Source organism: Grampus griseus (genome assembly GCF_964374135.1).
Source record: "Grampus griseus genome assembly, chromosome: 16".
Classification (NCBI taxonomy): domain Eukaryota; kingdom Metazoa; phylum Chordata; class Mammalia; order Artiodactyla; family Delphinidae; genus Grampus; species Grampus griseus.
The window spans coordinates 17,070,571-17,090,983 of record NC_139010.1 but is presented as its reverse complement, the minus strand read 5'-3'; the positions used below and the strand labels follow the sequence as shown (position 1 = coordinate 17,090,983).

Sequence of the window (20,413 nt, the reverse complement as noted above, 5' to 3'; positions counted from 1 at the left end):
GCTTTAAAAATTATGTGAAAACATGAATTTTACAGTTGCTAAGGTATATAAATAATAGTTCTGCTATTTTGATCACGGGATCTGTTCTCTGACTATAATTCTTGTCCTTCTAAATGGCATTTCCTGTAAGGCTAAGTCAGTTCATTAATTTTCAGAGGGAGCCATCTGTGGAAATAGTCACATTAAGGAAAGAAAAGCCTAAAAGCTATCCCCCTCCTCTTTTCAATCCAAATTTGAAAGGATGATTTACTTCAAAGTGATTGCTTCAACTTCAAAAAACTTCCCTATGAATGTTGTTGAGCTAGACATTCTCAATAAGGGGTACTTAACTGGAGCCACTGAATCTCCTGTACGTTGTAGAAAGCATTTTATTAGCCAAAGTTTTATCCATTGCCAGTGGGGTGGGGATTGGAATGGAGAAGAAATGTGAGTCTTTGAGATCAATAGTCTTTTCTTGATCTAAATAGTATGCATCACTTCATTTTAATGAATCATAAAATCTGTACCAAACAAGTCAATAACACTAGTTGGTGTAATAGTCCTTTGTTAAATTGTCTTGAAATTGTTTTTAACCATTACATTTATCATGGACCCTAGCAAGTAAAATTACCATGAAGCACATGGGATTTTCTTCATATTATGTTAGTCCTCTTAATGCATGTATCACCTATTCAGATTGTCCCTTATTAAATACAGCAAAAAGAATTTTTTAAGCAGTCTTTTCCTTTAAGAGTTTACATCTGATTTCATTGACATAAATTGAAAATAACTATATCACTAATACTAATCAGACCTAATGCTTGGTTTAATTTATGGCTATGCTTTATATACTTCAAACATTCCTTGTCATATATTGTAGAAGGTATGCTTTCTTTGTCATTAGAATACATATAAGGTCTAAAGCTTGTTTTTAGCCATCAACAATTTTGTCTTCATCCCTGGTTAACAAGACTTTAGACCAGACACCTTTCAAAGAACTCATTTATCTTTACAACATGTTTGTGAGGAAGGTGTGAGTGAAATATTATCTCTGCATTATAGATAAGAAAGCAGGCTCTTAGTTTTTTGTACTTGTATTTTATTTTTTAATTGTTTTTTTGAAAAATTTCAAGATAATCTATAGAAAGAATAGTATAAATGAACCCGTCTGTACCCTCACACATTTCCTCCACCATTGGATTATTTTGAAGCAGATCCTAGCAATCATATCATTTTACTTGTAAATATTACAACTGCCGTACTGAAAATTTATAGCCGTACATGAAGTCAATATATCATCAAAAATCCAGACAGTGTTCAAATGTCTCAGTCTTGTAATTTTTTAAACAACTTTTTGAATCAGGATCCAAATAAGGACCATACATTGCATTGATTGATTAGTTCTCTTAAATCTCTTAGTCTGTTGGCTTTTATTCTACCCCTCTCTTTATCTCGCTCTCTCTTTCCCCTACACATATACACACACAATTTGTTTGTTGAAGAAATTTGGTCATTTATCCTACAGAGTTTTTCAGAGTCTAGAATTTGCTGATTGCATCTTCAAGTTGTCTTTTTTCTTCTATTTCTGAATCAGATTTAGGTTTGTTTGTTGGTTGATTAAGTAAGGATATGTCTTAGTACTTTTATCAGGAGGCATATAATAACGTCTGGGTCTTCCACTCACGTTAACATCCACTGATGAACGTTGCTTAGATTCTTTATTTCATTAGGGATTGCAAACTGCTGCTATTTTAACATTCTTTCTTCATTTATTAGCTGGGACACCTCTACTTCATCAGCTGTTAGGTTGAAGGACAGTTTTTACAAGATACCCAAGATAAAGGTTTGATTTTTTGCATTTATATACTAGTTACCAAATCTATGAGGCGGTTCCCTAGCATCCTTCAGAGGTGACCAATGAGTTAGTTTTTAAATATCATTATGAATTTGTGGATTTAAAGACTTTTCATGCATCAGTCCATTACCATTGTAATTCTTATTGATGCTCAGATTGTCCCATCCTTGGCTACTGGAAGCCTCTTCAAGTTTACTTTTGAGTCCTTTTGGTACAACCCTAGTAATCTTTGATTTCTGGTAGGACAAGATGTTCCAGGCCCATCCTATATATTTCCTGGCCCAGGCTGGGGATAAGCCATTTCTCTAAAGAGTTCTGATTCCTTTTATTAGGAAAGAGTATTTAGAAACTATAATCTGGGTATGTAGTAGACATTTTTAAAGTCATATAGTCAAAAGTAAAGTAGGAAACAATTTATAAATCTAGTTCTGATCTGGTAATTTTCCATTACTACAGAAATGGAGAGGTTGAAGTACAGTTTTAATTCAAAAATAATGAAAAACCTAAAAGAAACTTTCCTTTGACTTCAGAGTTAATTATATTTTGTTACAAAATTGACTTCTCAGATTGTACCTTTCTTGACTTCACTTGGCCTTCTTGGGGTAACCATCGTCTCATGCAGTGGAAAGTTGTAGTTCAATATGTGCCGATTGACAAAAGTAGAGCCAGCCAAGGATGAAAATTTCATCGTGAATAATCTCAAATCTATCTACGTATCAATAGGAGTTGGTTTTAAAGCCTCCCAAATCAAATAAAAAGGTTTGGAATTAGCAAAAACAAAACAAGAAACTGACCTTGCAGAGAACGCTTATCTCAGAACATGTTTCCTCATCTATAAATTAAAGAGCAGATTATCTCTAGGATCTGAGTCTATCAATGTAAAACTTTTTAGCATTATCTGAGTTATTCTTTTGTTATTCATTTATTCATCAAATATTTTTCAATCACTTAGTGGGTACCAGGCAGTATTTTAGTTGATGTAAATAATGGGGGCAAGAATACCAAGTTGCTTGCTTTCATACCCTGCTGAGAGGAGATACTTATCTATACATTGTGTGAGCCCATAATGATAACAGTCCTAAAATTCATCTTGTGTTTTCTAATCCATTCCTTGTTTGGGAAGTGAAGTCCTGAGCACTATTATTGATACTTTAGCCATAGTGAAAAAAAAAATTGCACGAACTTTCTGACATTATCAGAAACTTTGTTTACTCACTTTTTCTTTGACATACAGTTTTTTTGGTTGAAAAAATTTCCCATTAGTTAAATTATTTTGGATGATAAAATATAGAGGTTAATTCAGATGATCTGTGTTTCATTTGCACCTTTTAGAAACCTCTCGTGTTGTAAAAATTTAGCGGTATTTATGGTTACCAGTGTTAACGGAGTGTACAGTATTTATATACTATTGTATTATTTTCTATTAGAAGGATATACATGACCCAGCTTGTCAGATTTTCTACATAGCTATTTTTGTTTGAAATGGTATCCTGGTATTATTAATAATTGTACCTATTCATCTGTAAAAATTTCAACTTATTTAAAAGTTGAATCCATTTTAATTCTATATACAAAAGGTAGTCAGAAATTTGTATTAAAATGGATTTGGGTGGAGAGAATCACAATTTCAGCAACAAGAATACTTCATATTTTATCATTCAGGTTTTTTTTTTTAATACAGCAATAGAGGGTTGTCCCCCCAGCCCTCCATCTGAGTCAGCTTTCATTTAGTCTGAAAGAAGCATATCAAAGATTCTTCTGAGAGCTTAAGTCATTCTCTGCTAGTGATAATAAACTTTATATTTAAAGAGGTTGATTACATGTTATCAGGCTCCAAAGATGCCATTTAGGCAGCATTTTTAAATACTGTGTAAGTAATTACTTTAAAAAGTTAATTCACAAAGTTTATTACCAAGGAGTATAAAGTATAAAGGAGTATAAAAAGACCCTATTATGATAAAATTACAGTGTCGGCCATAAGTGTTAACAATCCTCTGAAGACACTCGCATTCCTGCTTTTTAAAAAATGACAGGATAGACTGTCTCTAAGTTATCAATCCTTATATTTTGGGATACTTGAAAATTTCAAAGTTATGTTGCTACTTTATATAGCATACTTTTTCTCAAGTGATTTTTGAATAGGAGTTCCTTCCTTCAGAAAAGAACTTCTTATGTAGCCTGTATGGTGTTCACCTGCCCATATTTACCTGTTTTTCAGGGAGTGAACAGCTTTTCTTCCAAACTCTTTCCAACTTCTATAATGTCCACATAGACATCATTAAATGTGTATTTTGGTGTGTGACTCTGCACACAGACTTTCTTCACTCTAAACTCAATGAAGTGAAGAATTTCTTCCCACTCTGAATCAGCTCTTGTAACTGCTAGCCAAGTATTCTTCTGCACGCATTACAGTAAGCTTAACCATACTGCTGTAGAGCTGCTCTAGCCGATACAGTAGCCACTAGCCACCAGTGGCTGTTAGGCACTTAGGATGTGGCCAGTCCAAGTTGAGATATGTTGTAAGTATAAAATACAGACTGGATTTTGGCGGCGTAGTGTGAAAAAAGAATGTAAAGTATCTCAAATTTCTCTTATCAATTACATGTTAAAATAATACTTTGAATATATGGGTTACAAAAAATACATTATTTTAAAATAATATATTAATTAATTATTACATAATTATTTCCACCAGTTTCATTTTACCCTTTTTAATGCGGTTACTAGAAAATCTTAAGTTACTTACATGGCTCACATTATATTTCTAACGAACAGCATTGCTGTAGAAAATGTCATGTCAATCATTATCCAGGCAGCCAAATCACTATCTTTGCTTAATAGATAGGTCTATTCCAGACTTTCTTTTCCACGATTCCTTGGAAACTACATGTAGTTGCTCGCTTATCATGTGACTTAGCAGTGCCTGTGTGTGACTTGGGAATAGTCTCTTCTACACATAGACACAAGAAGGATCACACAATGTCATACCTAGTACCACTCAGAAAAAAGGTTTAGACTATCAACGTGTATGAAACCATTGCCTTTGTTGTAAAATGTTGCATTCATCATTTAAAAAAATAATTTTTACCATTATAAAGGTTATATTACTTTATGGATCTTTACCTATGAGCTTTGTAAATGAATGTTACATATGAAATAAGTGTTAATGATGAAAGCCTAATTGTTTACTGTAGTAAACATTAAGTTATGGTTTTACTGCTTTAACTGATAACACTGTATACTATGCATGAGTATTAGAATAAGAAACATACTTTACTGATTCTTCTATTTTATTACTGTTGAAAACACAGTTAACATAACTCAGAGTTATAACCTACTGTACTTGTTTTATTGCAAATTTTAAGACGTATATAAAAGACAGCAAACTCCTACTTAAACTAAGAGATAGACACAGAGATTATGTTTTAATCTCATGTAATTTAACATAAGTGCTATATGTAGTATACTTTGAAATATTACTCAGTATTTTTAATATCAAGCATTTTTAAAATAACCTTCTAGATATGAGCTTGAATATTGAAAATTCTCAAAATTACATATTTTAAATTTCAGACGATCAGCAATAAGATTGTAATTGCATCTGGTATAAATATGGTAGCTAAGCAATAAAACATTTATTCGATCATTACAGAAATAGTCTCTTGTAAAACAACAGTTTTGTCTTAATATTTAGGAAACCAGAATTCGGGCAATGGATAAGGATAAAAAGAAAAGAATCCATAATTTCTCTGTCATCAACCCTGTTGCTGGACAGGCTACAACTCATATTTTTGCAGCTGACAACAGAGAAGATCTTCAGAAGTGGATGGAAGCCTTCTGGCAGCATCTCTTTGATCTTAGTAAGTTGACATTTGGATTTTCTAGTAGTATATTCGTGTCGCATGAGGGCTGTACATAGCAATCTAAATATTAAGATTATATTATAATTGTATAGCTTGTATCAAGAATTTGTTATGCTCTTGAATAAAATGGTAGTATATCATCAGTGCATTGATGCTTTTTTCTCTCCGTCTTTCCCCAGTGCATGACTGATTATAGTATAGTATACCTTTGAATTCCTAGTATACTTACCTGTTACTTTTAAGTTCTGGTCTCTAAAACAACTAGACCACATTTTTTCAAAATATTCGGTCAAACTACCTAAGGCAGTGTGTTTGATCAAAGGAATAATAAACTACATGAGGAGTAAAAAACTTCTCTAGGGTAGTGATGATCATAAAATATTGAAATGTTCAAAAGGAGATTCATTTTTATGTAGGCTTCTGTTAACTCTCAATTCATTATTATATCATTTTGGACATCATCCAAAGAGATTTTTTTTTTTAACTGCACATATGGTTTTTCAGTTTCAATAATACAGTTCAATGGCATGGATTATAAAAACAATGTGATAGTAATGTAATAGAGTCCTAGTATGTAAAATATGTGAAGTTCTAATATTCTCAATTTAAGGAGGAATTTTATCAACAGGAAAATACTAAAATTGTATATTGAAGATGTAGACTATTGATAATGGCTGTTTCTAAGCAAACTAAGCCTACTGTAGATTCAATCAGAATTTTATGTCTTTAGAATACTTTTCTACAGAACTGAAAAGTAGAGCCATTTCCAAACAATAGAAAGTTATTTCTGCAACTCCTAGAAATAATCCTGGAGATATTTTAGGACATTTTAGGAGCTGTTACCGAGAACTCTAAAAACAGTTAATATCTGCAGTCCTCAGATTAATTTTTATAAGCCTTCTCTGATCCATGGCCTGGTCAGTTATTACACTGATGGTTGAGGAGGGGGAAGAAAAGGGATCTAAATTTATTGATTACCTTCCACATACCATATGGCTTCATTTATTTTTCATAACAACCCAGTGAGGTAGAAATTTTTTCCCACTGCTCTAAAGATGAGAAAATTGAGGCCTGAAAAGGTTACAGGTTTATTGCAGGGAACCAGAGGACTCTCTGCATGGCTTTCTTGGATTCTTTATAACTTGTTTTCCTTAAATACTGTCCTTTGACACTCAGTAGATATTTAAATATTTCTTCCAGGCTTATTAGCATGCGCTACATTTCTTTATTTTAAAATTTCAGCTGATCTTAGGTGTGTAACTTAAAAGACAGCAACTTCCTTTCATTTGCTGATCACAGCTAAAATTTTAACCGCTTTCCTAAATGCTCTGATTTAGAGAGTCTGTCTTATAAAAAAGACTGTGTTACTTTTAGAAATGATTCTGGCATTTTATAATTTTTATGTAGACAAAAACAGGAAGGAGGAGTAAAGGAAAGTAAAAATGCCAGAATATTATAGTCTGGATATCAACTACTATTAGATGATCTCATGTTTTCATTCCCCAAATTATGTAAAATAATTTATCATGCTAAAAGAGGGACTTAGAGGGATAAGAATCTCATGACATTTTTATAGTGTCAAAGTAATAAGAAAGTGATGACGACTAGGTTCTCAGGTCTGGCTACTTTTTTAGTATTTAATGCTTTGGGGATAAAATCTGCCAATCTGTCTAATTTTTAAAGTATAAATTCTATTACATTTGCTGTTTAGAATTCATTGTGTAAGATATGAAGGTATGAAGCAAAGATGGAAGGGTTTATACTATCCTGAAGATTGACTTGTACTTTAAAATTTTTACCCTCCTAGTGATAAGTGTAACCTCTTGTGATCTTAGGTGAAATATGATGTGTAGAACAAAGTAGAGGATAGATATCCAGGGCAGAATAGAGTAACAGTAATTTAGTACTTAGAACAAATTTCAATTACTTGACTTAGCTTAAGAGTATAAAATCGTGAGGGTGAGATAACTGTAAATCATGGGAAAACACTAATGGAACTCGGTGTGTTTAGCCTGTGGAAGAACAGCCTAAGGAGTGAAGGTTAGGAGGCAAGGGGGAGGTAATAGCTAATTTTTAATATTGGAGAGCTAACAAACATGTAAAAGAGGAATGACACTTGCTTTGGATGATCAAATAGGGTAGAGCTAGGAATGGTGAGTCAAAGATAAATTTTTTCAAATATTTAATAATATAAATACTGAGTTAAATAAGCAGCTTAACTTGACTGGGAACATTGTAACAATAAATATGGTGGGAAACATCTTCAATATACAGATTTTATGTGAACAAAATGTATCCATTTAATATTTCATATTGGGCCTTTATTTTTATGTTAGCATATTAGTATTACGTTTAACTGTGCATGGTAAAATTTATTTACTGGTAAAGTAAATGTTTAATTGTAACATCTTGACCAGTGAACATACCACATTTATACCTATGACTCTGTAATACATGGGATAATGTGGCTTTATATTCCAGTTTTCAACATGATTAGTATTCTGCTATCAGTTTAACAATGAAGAGCTTTCATCTATCAATATAGAAAAAAATACTGCACTACATAACTTGTCTAAGGTTTGACAGAGAATTGTTTGCTGGTTTAAAGTGTTTCATTACTTTCCCAGTAGATAAGGCCTTTTTTTCCTGCCCCCAAGAAGGAAAGGCTGGCTTTTACATATTCATCTAAAAAAGTAGAAAGGTGGAATAAGTTATCGGATCTCAGATCCTACTAGATTTAAATTCTACAGGGCAACCTCTGAAGCCTCAAACTCAAGATTTTATTCCCTTTATAAACTGCTGTGTGAGTTATTTTGAAATTTTTACCATATTCTATACTTAGCATTGTAATAAAACATACTGAAAGGTTTTTTTCATGCTTCTTAACTATTTTTTATGTTTCTAAGCATACTGAAAGGTTTTTTTATGTTTCTTAACTATTAGGTGGTGGATTTTAAGTTTATGCATATATTACCTTATTAACATGACAGTAAATTAGACTTAAATCAACAAAAATAGATAATTTGACTAAACATGAAGTGTCTTTAATTTTTAAGCCATGGAAAATAAGTTGGATATTGAATATGGAGGTTGAGAATTAATAAGAGAAATATAGATCATAAATCATTATAAAAAGGCACGTGTATATTACATTTACTTTTCTGCTAATGTAAGATAGAATATAAGAATGGTAAACCTCCATAACTTACTTTTATAATGAATATATAGACACATAGTTTCTAGCACAGCTGTTACCCAGCGTGCAGGTCCACAATAAAGACGGAAAGGTTACATTTCTTTTACACCCACTCAGGAGAAATAAATCTGAGAATTTTATTTTGAGATGAACATAGTAAAACATAATTACAAGAAAAATTAATGTTGTCCACACTTTTGAATTTTAACTTAATTGAAACAACTTATTCAAGAGTATTTTTATTATTATTCTGAATGCCTAATGGCTTTATTTAACGTGTCCGTCCTAAAACAGATTAGATCCAGTTAGAATTTTGAGTGATCTGTCTTTATGCTAACAGGTTTTTATATATCCTAACTAAAATGAAAATACAGCATTTTTCTAGTTTCCTGATTTTTGAAAGGGCATGATAATCATCTTAAGAGATCATTTTTATATAAGCAACTCTTATTTCTTAATTAAAATTTTCAAAGTTAAAATCATTTTTGAGAAGCACTACTCCTTACGTTTTTTTCTACTTCCTGCTAGGTAATTATATTTCAGTTAATTTTTACCTTTCAACTGTATTAAATACTGGATGTTTTTATTTAATATTTAAAATGAGAGAATTTATACAAACCTTTGCTGTAAATAGAGATTTCAGTTATTGACCATCTAGTGAAGTAGTATAGTATTTAATAGCCTACAGATCTTAGCTTAATATCTGTTCATAGAGATTTATATTTAAACTAGAGTACTTTTATGCCTAGACTTAGACTTTGAAATCATGGGAAGTACTAGGATTTTATAGCTTCTTTAAGATAATGCTTTATAAATTCACTTACTTTTCAAATCAAAAAATGTGTTAATATCTGTTGAAAATTAAATATACATCTTCACATTTATGTTTTAAACTAGCGTGCCTTTTTCTGTCTTTCTTAGGCCAATGGAAGCATTGTTGTGAAGAACTTATGAAAATTGAGAGTATGTCACCACGGAAACCACCTTTGTTCTTGACAAAAGAGGCAACCTCAGTCTACCATGATATGAGTAAGTGGGGTTTGTCTTTTCTAAGCTGCAGGGTAACAAAAACAACATTGTCCTTACTCAAGCAGCTTATTCTGTTGACATTAAAATGCTAAAATTTTCAGGGCACAGTCAAAATGAATGAAAAAAGACTATGATTATAGTCTAAGGAACTCATGTTTAATAGATGAATTAATACAAAATTAATGAATACACATTTTTCATAGTTTGAATGCTTAAGATCAAACAAAAATGTTAAGGCTTCAAAATGAATAAGGGTGTACTGAAAATAAATATTAGCTAAGTAGCTGATGAAAATTCTGAAATGTAAACTTGAGATTCTAAAATATAATTATGTTCAGTAATTTTTTTCCATATTTTATTAAATTTGTTTTAAAGTAGCATTGATAAATGAATATTAATAAATGGACCCTTTAATCTCAGGCCAAAAAATTGGTTAAGTTTAATACTTTGGAAAATTTAAAATTTCTAGACTCATTAATATTCCATTTTCCCACACTTTGAAGGTTATTTGTCTTTGTGGGATTGCCTCAGTGAATAGTGTTGTGAATAAGCACAAGTCAGAGCTAAATTCTGGTGTATTTTTCCACCAGTGTCCCTGCACTTACATATACCTTAAAATGTTGGATTTAAAATGAAACATTTGAGTTTACACATTTGAATATGTCATGTAATAGACGTTTATCTGTGTTCTATTTTTCCCAAGGATCATAACCAAAGTGGTATTAAGGCTTCACTCTGTTTCCATGGGTTTTTTGTTTTGGATTTTTCCCCTATTACAGAGACCGCTGGTCTACAGGAAAGAATACTAATCCAGTTACATTTTCCCAGTTTACATATCAGGGTTTTATAAAAGGGAATCCACTCTTACCTAGAAGTCAGAATAGATTTTAAATCCAACAAAAGATATTTTATAAATACTTAACCTGTAGAATTCAAAAAAATTCTGATGTAGCTCCACTCCTTTGAAAGCTGGATTTTACACATTTGTTTAGGAATATCTTTAAGTGTGTGTGTGTGTGTGTGTGTGTGTGTGTGTGTGTGTGCGCGCGCGCGCAGTGCACAGTACATGATTTCCTTATTTTTTTATTTTTTTTTTGCGGTACGCGGGCCTGTCACTGTTGTGGCCTCTCCCACTGCGGAGCACAGCCTCCGGACGCGCAGGCTCAGCGGCCATGGCTCACGGGCCCAGCCGCTCTGCGGCATGTGGGATCCTCCCGGACCGGCGCACAAACCCGTGTCCCCTGCATCGGCAGGCGGACTCTCAACCACTGTGCCACCAGGGAAGCCCGATCTCCTTATTTTTTGGTTCCATTAGTTCGGTTATTTTTACAAGTAAACACATTAAAAAAAAAAACACTTGCTTATCCTAGTCTGTTTTTGATAACTATTTTTAGATAACATATTGTAATAACTTTCTTGGGCAAAGCATATACTGCTTTTGAATTTTTTTCCATGTATTTTTTCTTAAAATTATTACAGGCATTGATTCACCTATAAAACTTGAAAGTTTAACTGATATAATACAAAAAAAAATTGAACAGACAAATGGAGAGTTCCTTATTGGTCAGCATGAAGAATCCTCACCACCTCCTTGGGCCACACTCTTTGATGGTAATCACCAAGTTGTCATCAAGAAAAAGGTATTATCTCCTGCAAGCAAGCAGTTACATGATGGGAAAGGGAAAAAGAGACGAGCTCCCCTTCCTCCTTCTGGTAAAGCTGCATTCAGCTTAAAAACACAGAGCAACACAGATCAATTGGTTAAGGACAACTGGGAAAAGACAAGTGTATCTCAGACCTCACCTTTGGATACCAAATTATCGACCCTAATGCATCACTTACAGAAACCAATGGCTGCTCCTCGAAAACTTCTTCCTGCCAGGAAAAATAGTTTAACTGATGGTGAGCACACAGACACTAAAACCAATTTTGAAGCCAAGCCAGTGCCAGCTCCACGGCAGAAATCTATCAAAGACATTTTGGACCCTAGATCATGGTTGCAGGCACACGTGTAGAAAACCCTTAACGTCTAAGACATTTAACAAAATCTGTAACTGTGTGGCTTAATTCAGAAGCACTATAGATGTAGTAATATGTAATTATGTAGGTAAATATGACAGTGATTTACATCAATAATTAATAAGCTATTAGTTGTAAAAAAATGTTTTATAATGAAGAAATGGATTTCTCTAGCAGAGTGCAGGAGGCAGTTTCTAGACAATATCCCAATTATTGGAAGGGTTAATTTATTCCTAAGTTAGTACCAGGCAGTGAACAAGCACTAGGCAGAAGAAAGCATTAAAATTTCTTCGGGGAGGGATTGTCTAGTAATTTAAAATGTGTTAAATAAGAGCCATATTCTCACTGTGAGGATTTTAATACTAATGGAATGTTTCAAAAGTTTTATTCAAACCACAAATTATAAAATCCACCCAAGAAAATTTCTTCTTAGCATTCTGGAATTCTCATCTAATGGTCCACTGGCTCTCATCTATTGTTTAACTCACTACTTAACTCAGTGACCTTTCAGATTCCTGAGATACATTTTTGAATATTAAATTCTTCATTTTTAAAGGGAATATGTAATGTGCTGTTCAAAGTTGTTTCCTTGATGAGCCCTGAAATCCTGTTGACATTAACTCTCATAAGTAAAGCAAAACATTTTTTAGTTTAAGAAACAGGTAGATGAAATATACTTTACTTCCACTTTTCTACGCATGGTACTAATTTCTATTGTGACATTGGCATTTGGGGAAGTGAGTAGCTGATTAACACCTTAAGATTCATTCAGTACTTATTTAAAAAGCAGATGGCCGATTCAAAATATCAGAAAAGTTGGCCATGATAATAATTTTCAGAATTAATCCATCTAAAAAATTTTAATTAGATTTCCCTTTTCTAGTAAGGGTTCATGTCTGCTACTGATATTTGTCATTAAAAGTCATACTCTTTCAATAATGACATTGGAATCATTTCCATAGGAGGTAATTTCCATAGCAACTAATCATAGTGACACAAACAAGATTATGAAATCAAGTGATGAATAAATAGCAACAGAATGAATACCTCAAAGGAACAAAAAAATCCATTTTCTTAATAATTATGTTTCTTATAAACAACAGCTAGACAATCTTAAAAAATCTAATCAGAATTTCCAAGTAAAATAAAACAGTTTCCTTAAGGTGTCAGCAACAGCACTAAAAATCTCAATTCACACTGAACCCTAAATGTCATTGCAACAAATGAAAATATAAGAATTAAATTACTGCCCTGTGTGTAATCTCTAGAGATCTTTTTAAAGCTTGTAAGAACTCTATTTGGATCAGAACTACATTATTTTAAAGTAAAATGAACACTTGACAAAAAATAACATTAATTTAAATGGAGCCTTTCATTATTTTTAGATAGCAGAGTCTTTTTTCATTTATGTAGAATGATGTAACTGCCAGGTTACTTTTGTGTTTACCCAGGACTCCTAGTAAGAATTGGGACTCAAGGGAGTAATGATACAAAAGGTCTCTTGTGACTGGCGACACCAGGATAGACATAGCATTTGATGAGAAGGAAATCCTATATGCTTGCCTGATAGAATTTAGAGACAATCAAGTGTATGAAAACCTAAAAAGGTAGGATTAATTTGTTTTTTCTAACTAGAAGGGTCTCGTAAATCTCAGTTGTGATTGCCGATTCAGTAAATGACATTAAAAATCTAATGGATATTATTTTTGTTTATTTTTTAAACCACACTGCTGTTTTTGACAGCATTTTAACTGTCGTTGCCACTAAATTATTGAGCTAGAAGATGCTGCAGGAAAAATTGTTTCTGAAACTGGCATCTAAGCATTCTTGTATTTTTGGGGTTTTTTAGTTAAAGCCTTCCTTAGAACAAACCAGTGTTAAAACTTCTAAATTATATGCTTGTCATTTCTCCTTATGCGTATTATATCAAGAAGGATTTAAGTTGTACAGGAAACAGAATTTGTTCTTAGAGAAATTACCTAGCAGTTGTGCCCTTAGGGGGCACTTTGAAACAAGTCTGAAGCCCATCTTCCTAGAAACATTTAGGCGAAGTCTGACCAAGGACCACCTCCCCCCAAAATTATTTAGGCTGTTTCTGGGGTCCCATCTTAACTGTATGTTACAAAGCCTTTAAAATCCGACTGTAGTCTTCAGCTGTACTTCTTTTGACATGGTACTCATTAGATGTTAGTTCTCCCCACTCTCCACTCCCCTCGAAAGGTATAATAAAAAGTTAAGGATCCTTCCCTCCTTCCTTCCCTCCCTCTCCCTTCCTTCCACAGTTAAACAAAAATCTAAAAATACAGAGTTAAACACTTTGTCGAGGAGTTTGTCAAAAGAACTATTTGTTTTCTCATTTCCTAAACCGGAAGTTTATGACAGAGAAAAATATACCATGTAATAAAAACATTTCAGCTTTTTATGAGCTGGCTTTTTACATTCCTTGTTTGTCCTTTTCATTTGTTTCTTGATATATGAAGACTAATAAACTTGAAACAAGGAGTTAGCTGTCAGATCTTGATAATAATGTTATAATTGGAGATACATAATAGAAAGAATAGGTATTTTATTATAATTCAGATGATCTGATAATAATAGCTTAAAAAATTACATTTCAAGCTCTGGGATATAAATTACTTAAAACATCATTAAGATAGTATTTTAATTGCTACAAAGTAATGAGCTTTTTATTTAAACATCTTGCAAGGACAAAGAAAGCATTTTGTTACTATAAATGCACACCTCCTAAGGTAAACAGTCTTTAAAAATATCAGACATGCCAACTCGTGTTTAGTTTTGTTAAATCCTCCCTAATTGTCTGCAGTGCCCCCCTGACTTCTTTTAAATGGACGTGCATATATGTGGAAAATTAAATCCATTTATTATAAATGCCTTATCTTTACCCTTTAGGTTCCTACTAAATGTATTTTACCGGGTACTGTTTATTAAAATGGAAGCTTCCTTGATTTAGAGACAGTGCATGTAAGGTAGGTAAGCAGTCAAGTATTTCTTTAGGCTTATGTTCAGCTCCTCAGCCACCTACTGAGAAGTTAATTAATTCAGTACAAAATGAAATTATAGGGCAGTTTGGTGCAGTTTATGTTAAATGCCATTTGAATGTAATCACCTGTGTTACCTTGAACGAGGAACAACCATACTAGATAGAGATAGAATGCTGCACCATGAGCAAGAGAAGTGCTTTGGCAGGAAAAATATCTGTCCCTGTGGTTAGAATTTATCAAAACTCATTGTCTTTTTAAAGAGTGAATTATTGAGCAGTAATTAAACTTTAACTGATGACCATTTATATTCTCATAATTCTCTTTGGTGTTCTATTAGTCTTAAACTATAATGTAGATAGAGTTGACTTTTTGCATTTACATTTCAAAGACATTACTATTTGTAAATGTTTACATGTTTATGTGTAACTGCTTCATTGCTAATAATAGTTATAATAAAAATGGTTTATTCTGTATCATGCATATTCTAAGTTAATACTAGAAAAGTGTTACCTTTGTTTTTTTTTGTTTTTGTTTTTGTTTTTTTTGCAGTACACGGGCCCCTCACTGCTGTGGCCCTTCCTGTTGCGGAGCACAGGCTCCGGACGCACAGGCTCAGCGGCCATGGCTCACGGGCCCAGCCGCTCCGCGGCATGTGGGATCTTCCCGGACCGGGGCACAAACCCGTGTCCCCTGCATCGGCAGGCGGACTCTCAACCACTGCGCCACCAGGGAAGCCCCTTTGAATTTTTAAGAGACGAGACTTCAGTTGAAAATATGGTCAGATATGTTATTTTCTATGACATACTTATATCATTGGCATTGTTTATAATTTTTATTTTTTAATTAAATGCGGGTCAAGCTTCTGGATTAGAAAATATTATATCATGGATACATATATATATATATTTTTAAGTATTAGAGATTGATAAGGAAGCCAAGGTCATGTGATTAAAACTTCTATATTTTAGAAGAAGTGATTCATGAAAGCATTTTCTAGATTTTTCCTTTAGGTACCCCCTCTGGGCTATAGACTGGTAGAAGTAAACAGTGTTGTGAAATCAGGTTAAACAGAGAAAGACATACTACCCAGCAGCTGGTGCTAATTATTGTAAAACTAATATTCACAAGCCTTGGTATAACTTACATTTATTACAGTGTTGTACATAATCCTCTTACACTGTATTCTTCTGAAAATCCATTGAAGTATCCTTGGTTTTTAGGTTAGTGGTGCATAATTTCCCCAGAGCTTAAGTTACTCTGATAATAAATTAGGGACCTAGGATACTCAGTTGCTGTTAGCCACAAGGAGACTCATTTTAATGCACCTCCCTCAGTACTTAATTTATTCCCATGGAGCACCTCAGGGAAGAGGGAGAGAAATGAGCAATCCTGGCTCAAATATATTATTTCAGCATTTTACTTCTAAATCTGTAGTGTGACCAGAAATATTTAGCATTCCTTTTTAGAAGAAACATCCCTTTCTGTAAGGAGAGAGGACTGCTAATCAATGTGCTCACAGAAGCAAAATACCTTAAGTTTCCAATAACATAAATTTAACTATTAAAGAAATATTAACATTTTTATTTACCTCAAGATAGGAAAAAATACCAATCCTGGCATGTTTGATAGGCAAAGTCATTCCAAATCTTGGTAAAATTGTGTTTTAAATTGCAGCCATTTGCTTTGAGAGATGTGGTAATCTCTTAATGTAACTACTAAAGGAGAGATAGAGTGAAAAGATCTTATATATACATAATTATGCTATATCATAAACATGTTGCAAGATATCCAAATAGATCATTTTGCTGAAAATGAAAACTTTTCTGAGTGTTGTATCAAGATATATTTTATTTTTGTTTACTCAAAAGAAGACAAATTTTTTGTGTGTGTGAATGGATATATTTTTGTTGAATTTAGCCAACTGAGAAACATATTTTCAACTTAATTAGTTGCAGCAATTTTAATTTTACCTTAAAGGGGAGAAAAAGTATCAAGAGTTATCCATCTATTCACCTTAAGTATTAAAACATATGTTTTATATTTATTACATATAAAAGTAGAAGTGTATACATACATATACATACATGTACCCTGTCAAATCTTCAATCCAGATATTTTCAATTAATTTTAAAAGATTCCTTTAAAATGTGCTGCCAGTGCTAGCAGAGTCAAAGTCCAAACCTCTTTCCACAGTTCACAGGAAACATCACAACTCAGCTTCAACTGCCATACCCTTCTAGGCGCTTTCCTCTTATGGCTCTCATCTTTTGGACGTTGCCTCAACAATCTGTGCTGTTTCTACTTGCTCTTCATTTCTTATGCTGTCCTCTCTTTGCCTAGAATATCTTTTCTGCTCCTCTTCTTCATGCATTCTCCTCTCAACCCACAGTCAACAAATTTTATTCATTCTTCAAAATGGTAGCACCACTAAATTCACAAAGACTTTGTACCCTCCTCAACCTCTCCATCTAGGTGAAGTTATACTCCTTCCTCGTGCTTTATATGTACCTCTATTTATAGCCTGAAGTCCTTGTTTGTATTTTTGTATTCCCCTATGTATTAATTTTATGAATTTGTTGCTCCTGCGTAACAAATTACCATCAACTTAGAACAACACCCTTTCATTATCTCACATTTCTTTGGAATAGAAGTCTGGATGGGCTTCAATGGGTTCTCTGCTTAGGATCCCACAAGGCTTATATCACGGTGTCAGCCAGGCTAGGCTCTAATCTGGAGGCTCTGGGAAAATCCGCTTCCAGTCTTTTTTAGGTTGTCAGCAAAATTCAGTTTCTCATGCTTGTTGATTGGCCAAGGGTCACTCTCCTAGAGACCACCCTCCAGTCCTTGTACGTGGCCCCCTCAATCTTCAAAGCCAGTAATAGCTCATTAAACCTGACACATCCAAATTCTCCTTAAGGAGGATTTGAATCTGTCTGACTTTTCTATCCACAATCAACTGGAGAAAACTGCCTTTTAAGGGCTCATGTGATTAGATGTAGCCCACCAGGATAATCTCCCTTTTGATTAATTCCAGGTCCACTGATTAGTAACCTTAATTACATCTGGAAAAATCTCTTTTGACTATAATGTAACATAGTCATAGGCATGATATCATATTCATAGGACAGGAGATCTTGGGGGCCATTTAAAAATTCTGCCACCTACCGCAAGTTAGATTTTTCAAGGGCAGGGAGCGTGTGTTATTTGACTTTTAACCCTGTCATAATAGTAATGAGGGAGGATTATTGTGTATTTATTATATGTAAGGTATTGTGCTAAACACATGAATTAACTCATTTAATCCTTAAAATAGTCCTCCTAGTAACCCCACTAAACAAATGTAATGTAGGAGACTTGCCCTGGGTCACACTGCGTGGTAGTTAAGAGTGTGATTTCTGGAATTAGACCTTGATTAAATTCTAGCTCTGCCATGACGTAGCTGTGTGATGGTGCTGTTTTTTTTTTTTTAACCTCATCTAAGTTTGGGGGTTTTTTTTGGTGTTTTTTTTTTTTACATCTTTAAGCTAAAAATAGTACTTACCTCATAGGATAGTTGTGATTACTCAAAAAGATAACGCATGTAACACATAGCCCAGGGCCTTCAATTGTTTTTATGACCCGACATGTAGCATGAAACAAATGTGTGGTATGTGTATATACATACATATATATCCTTAAAAGAAATTATAACCCTTGTCCCATTTTTATTTTTTGCTTGATGAGAACATACTGGAATTACAGTACATAAGAATTTAAGAGATACTTAAGATATGTCCATATACTCACTGTCCTAATATAAGAACCCTATGTTATGCACTCCTGGGGTTTATAAGATTAAGAAGAATACTTGGGCTTCCCTGGTGGCGCAGTGGTTGAGAGTCCGCCTGCCGATGCAGAGGACACAGTTTCGTGCCCCGGTCCAGGAGGATCCCACGTGCCGCGAAGCGGCTGGGCCCGTGAGCCATGGCCGCTGAGCCTGCGCGTCCGGAGCCTGTGCTCCTCAACGGGAGAGGCCACAACAGTGAGAGGCCCGCGTACCGCAAAAAAAAGAAGAAGAAGAATACTTATTCCGGAGAAGTTCACATTGTAGTTGGTGGGATCAACTGTATTAGAGAATATTGATATGGATTACTGCTTAAACTTGACTCCTGTATATATAACATAGATGTATCTGTATACAGACATTTAAAACAATCCCTACCTACCATCAGTGAACTTAAAAAATTAGTTGAAAAGGTTAAATAATACATAAAATAACAGTGGGCAATATAAAAAAACAGTCAGTGTAACACAATTAAGCATCTGATTTTAAGTGCTATGAGAGATCTGTGAGGGGCATGAGAACTTTTACACAGCAATTTTTCGACAAGAGCAAAAGGCCTTGTATCTTTTTACTACTAAAATGATGAATTAAGCAGTGCAAAATTATATACTATGAATATCTTTGCTGTGAGAACAAGTCATATTAGGAAGATTTTTCAAATCTAGGGGAAATAAGTGAAATAGAATTCAATTTATCCAACAGGCTCCTGGAGGAGTTTAATTTTATACCATTCAAATTTAAGGGAGATTAGTTGTCATGGAAGTCTGTGGAAAGGAATGGATTGGATAGGCAGTTAGCCTATTGTTAAGAATCAACAAGAAGATTAGCATGGCTGAAGTAAAAGTGGCAGTAGGGGAAAGGTAGGGTATGTTGGACCACATGCAAGACCTTAATGCCAGTTCAGAAACATAAGTTAAACTAAGTACGAGTAGTTGACAACAGGACTAGAGTTGGCAGAGTTAGTGGAAAGAGCACGCAGCTTATGAATTGGGAGAATTGGATTCTAGTCCCTGGTTTACAATTAACTAGCCATCTTGCCTTGGGTAAGCTATTATTTACCAGTTCAACTTCATTATCAGTAGAACCACTGAAATGGCTGTTGGTGTTTGTCTCGAACTCATCTAGAGAGCCCTAGGTTCCTGAGTTGATGCCCTTAGAGTCTGCAACCAGTGGGGGTGATGCCAAGTGAGTGAGTCTCTGGGGCTCCCTCTCCTAAACCTCCTGAATCAGGTAGAGCAGCTCCAAGTTGATCTGTTTAATTTTAAACCCCATGAGGTAGTATTATACTAGCCACCGTTTTACAGATGAGCAGTTTGAGGCACAGAACAGTTAAGTAACTTGCCCGAGGTCTCATGGTGAATGAGACAGGATTTGAAAGTAATCAGTCATCATCCAAAGTGAGTGATCAACCTCCTCATTGTACTACAACCTCTAATAAACGTGAAATAACAAAAAAACATTGAGAGCAAGTTTTGCCAGCCTAACCTGAAAACTGTTTTTCCCTAGTGATGTGATCACTGGAGTATCTCTTTGTATTAAAGCCCCCCATGAAAATCGGTTTCATTCACAGTTACATCCAGCCTGTACTATTCTGGGCATCATGTCTGGCCCTGGGAGGTATTTGGGAGGGGAGGTTTGGGTATATGT

General features: G+C 34.0%; 1 protein-coding gene across 1 annotated transcript in view; it reads left to right on the top strand.

Moving 5' to 3' along the window:
- Positions 1-11,937, top strand: part of RTKN2 (rhotekin 2) — a gene marked incomplete at both ends in the record, with an annotated part of 77,048 nt that extends 65,111 nt beyond the window's left edge. The window contains 3 exons of the mRNA XM_082673000.1: positions 5,529-5,694; positions 9,815-9,922; positions 11,402-11,937. Coding sequence (XP_082529126.1) covers positions 5,529-5,694; positions 9,815-9,922; positions 11,402-11,937 — 810 coding nt within the window. The remainder of the gene's footprint in view (positions 1-5,528; positions 5,695-9,814; positions 9,923-11,401) is intronic.
- Positions 11,938-20,413: the final 8,476 nt, after the last annotated feature.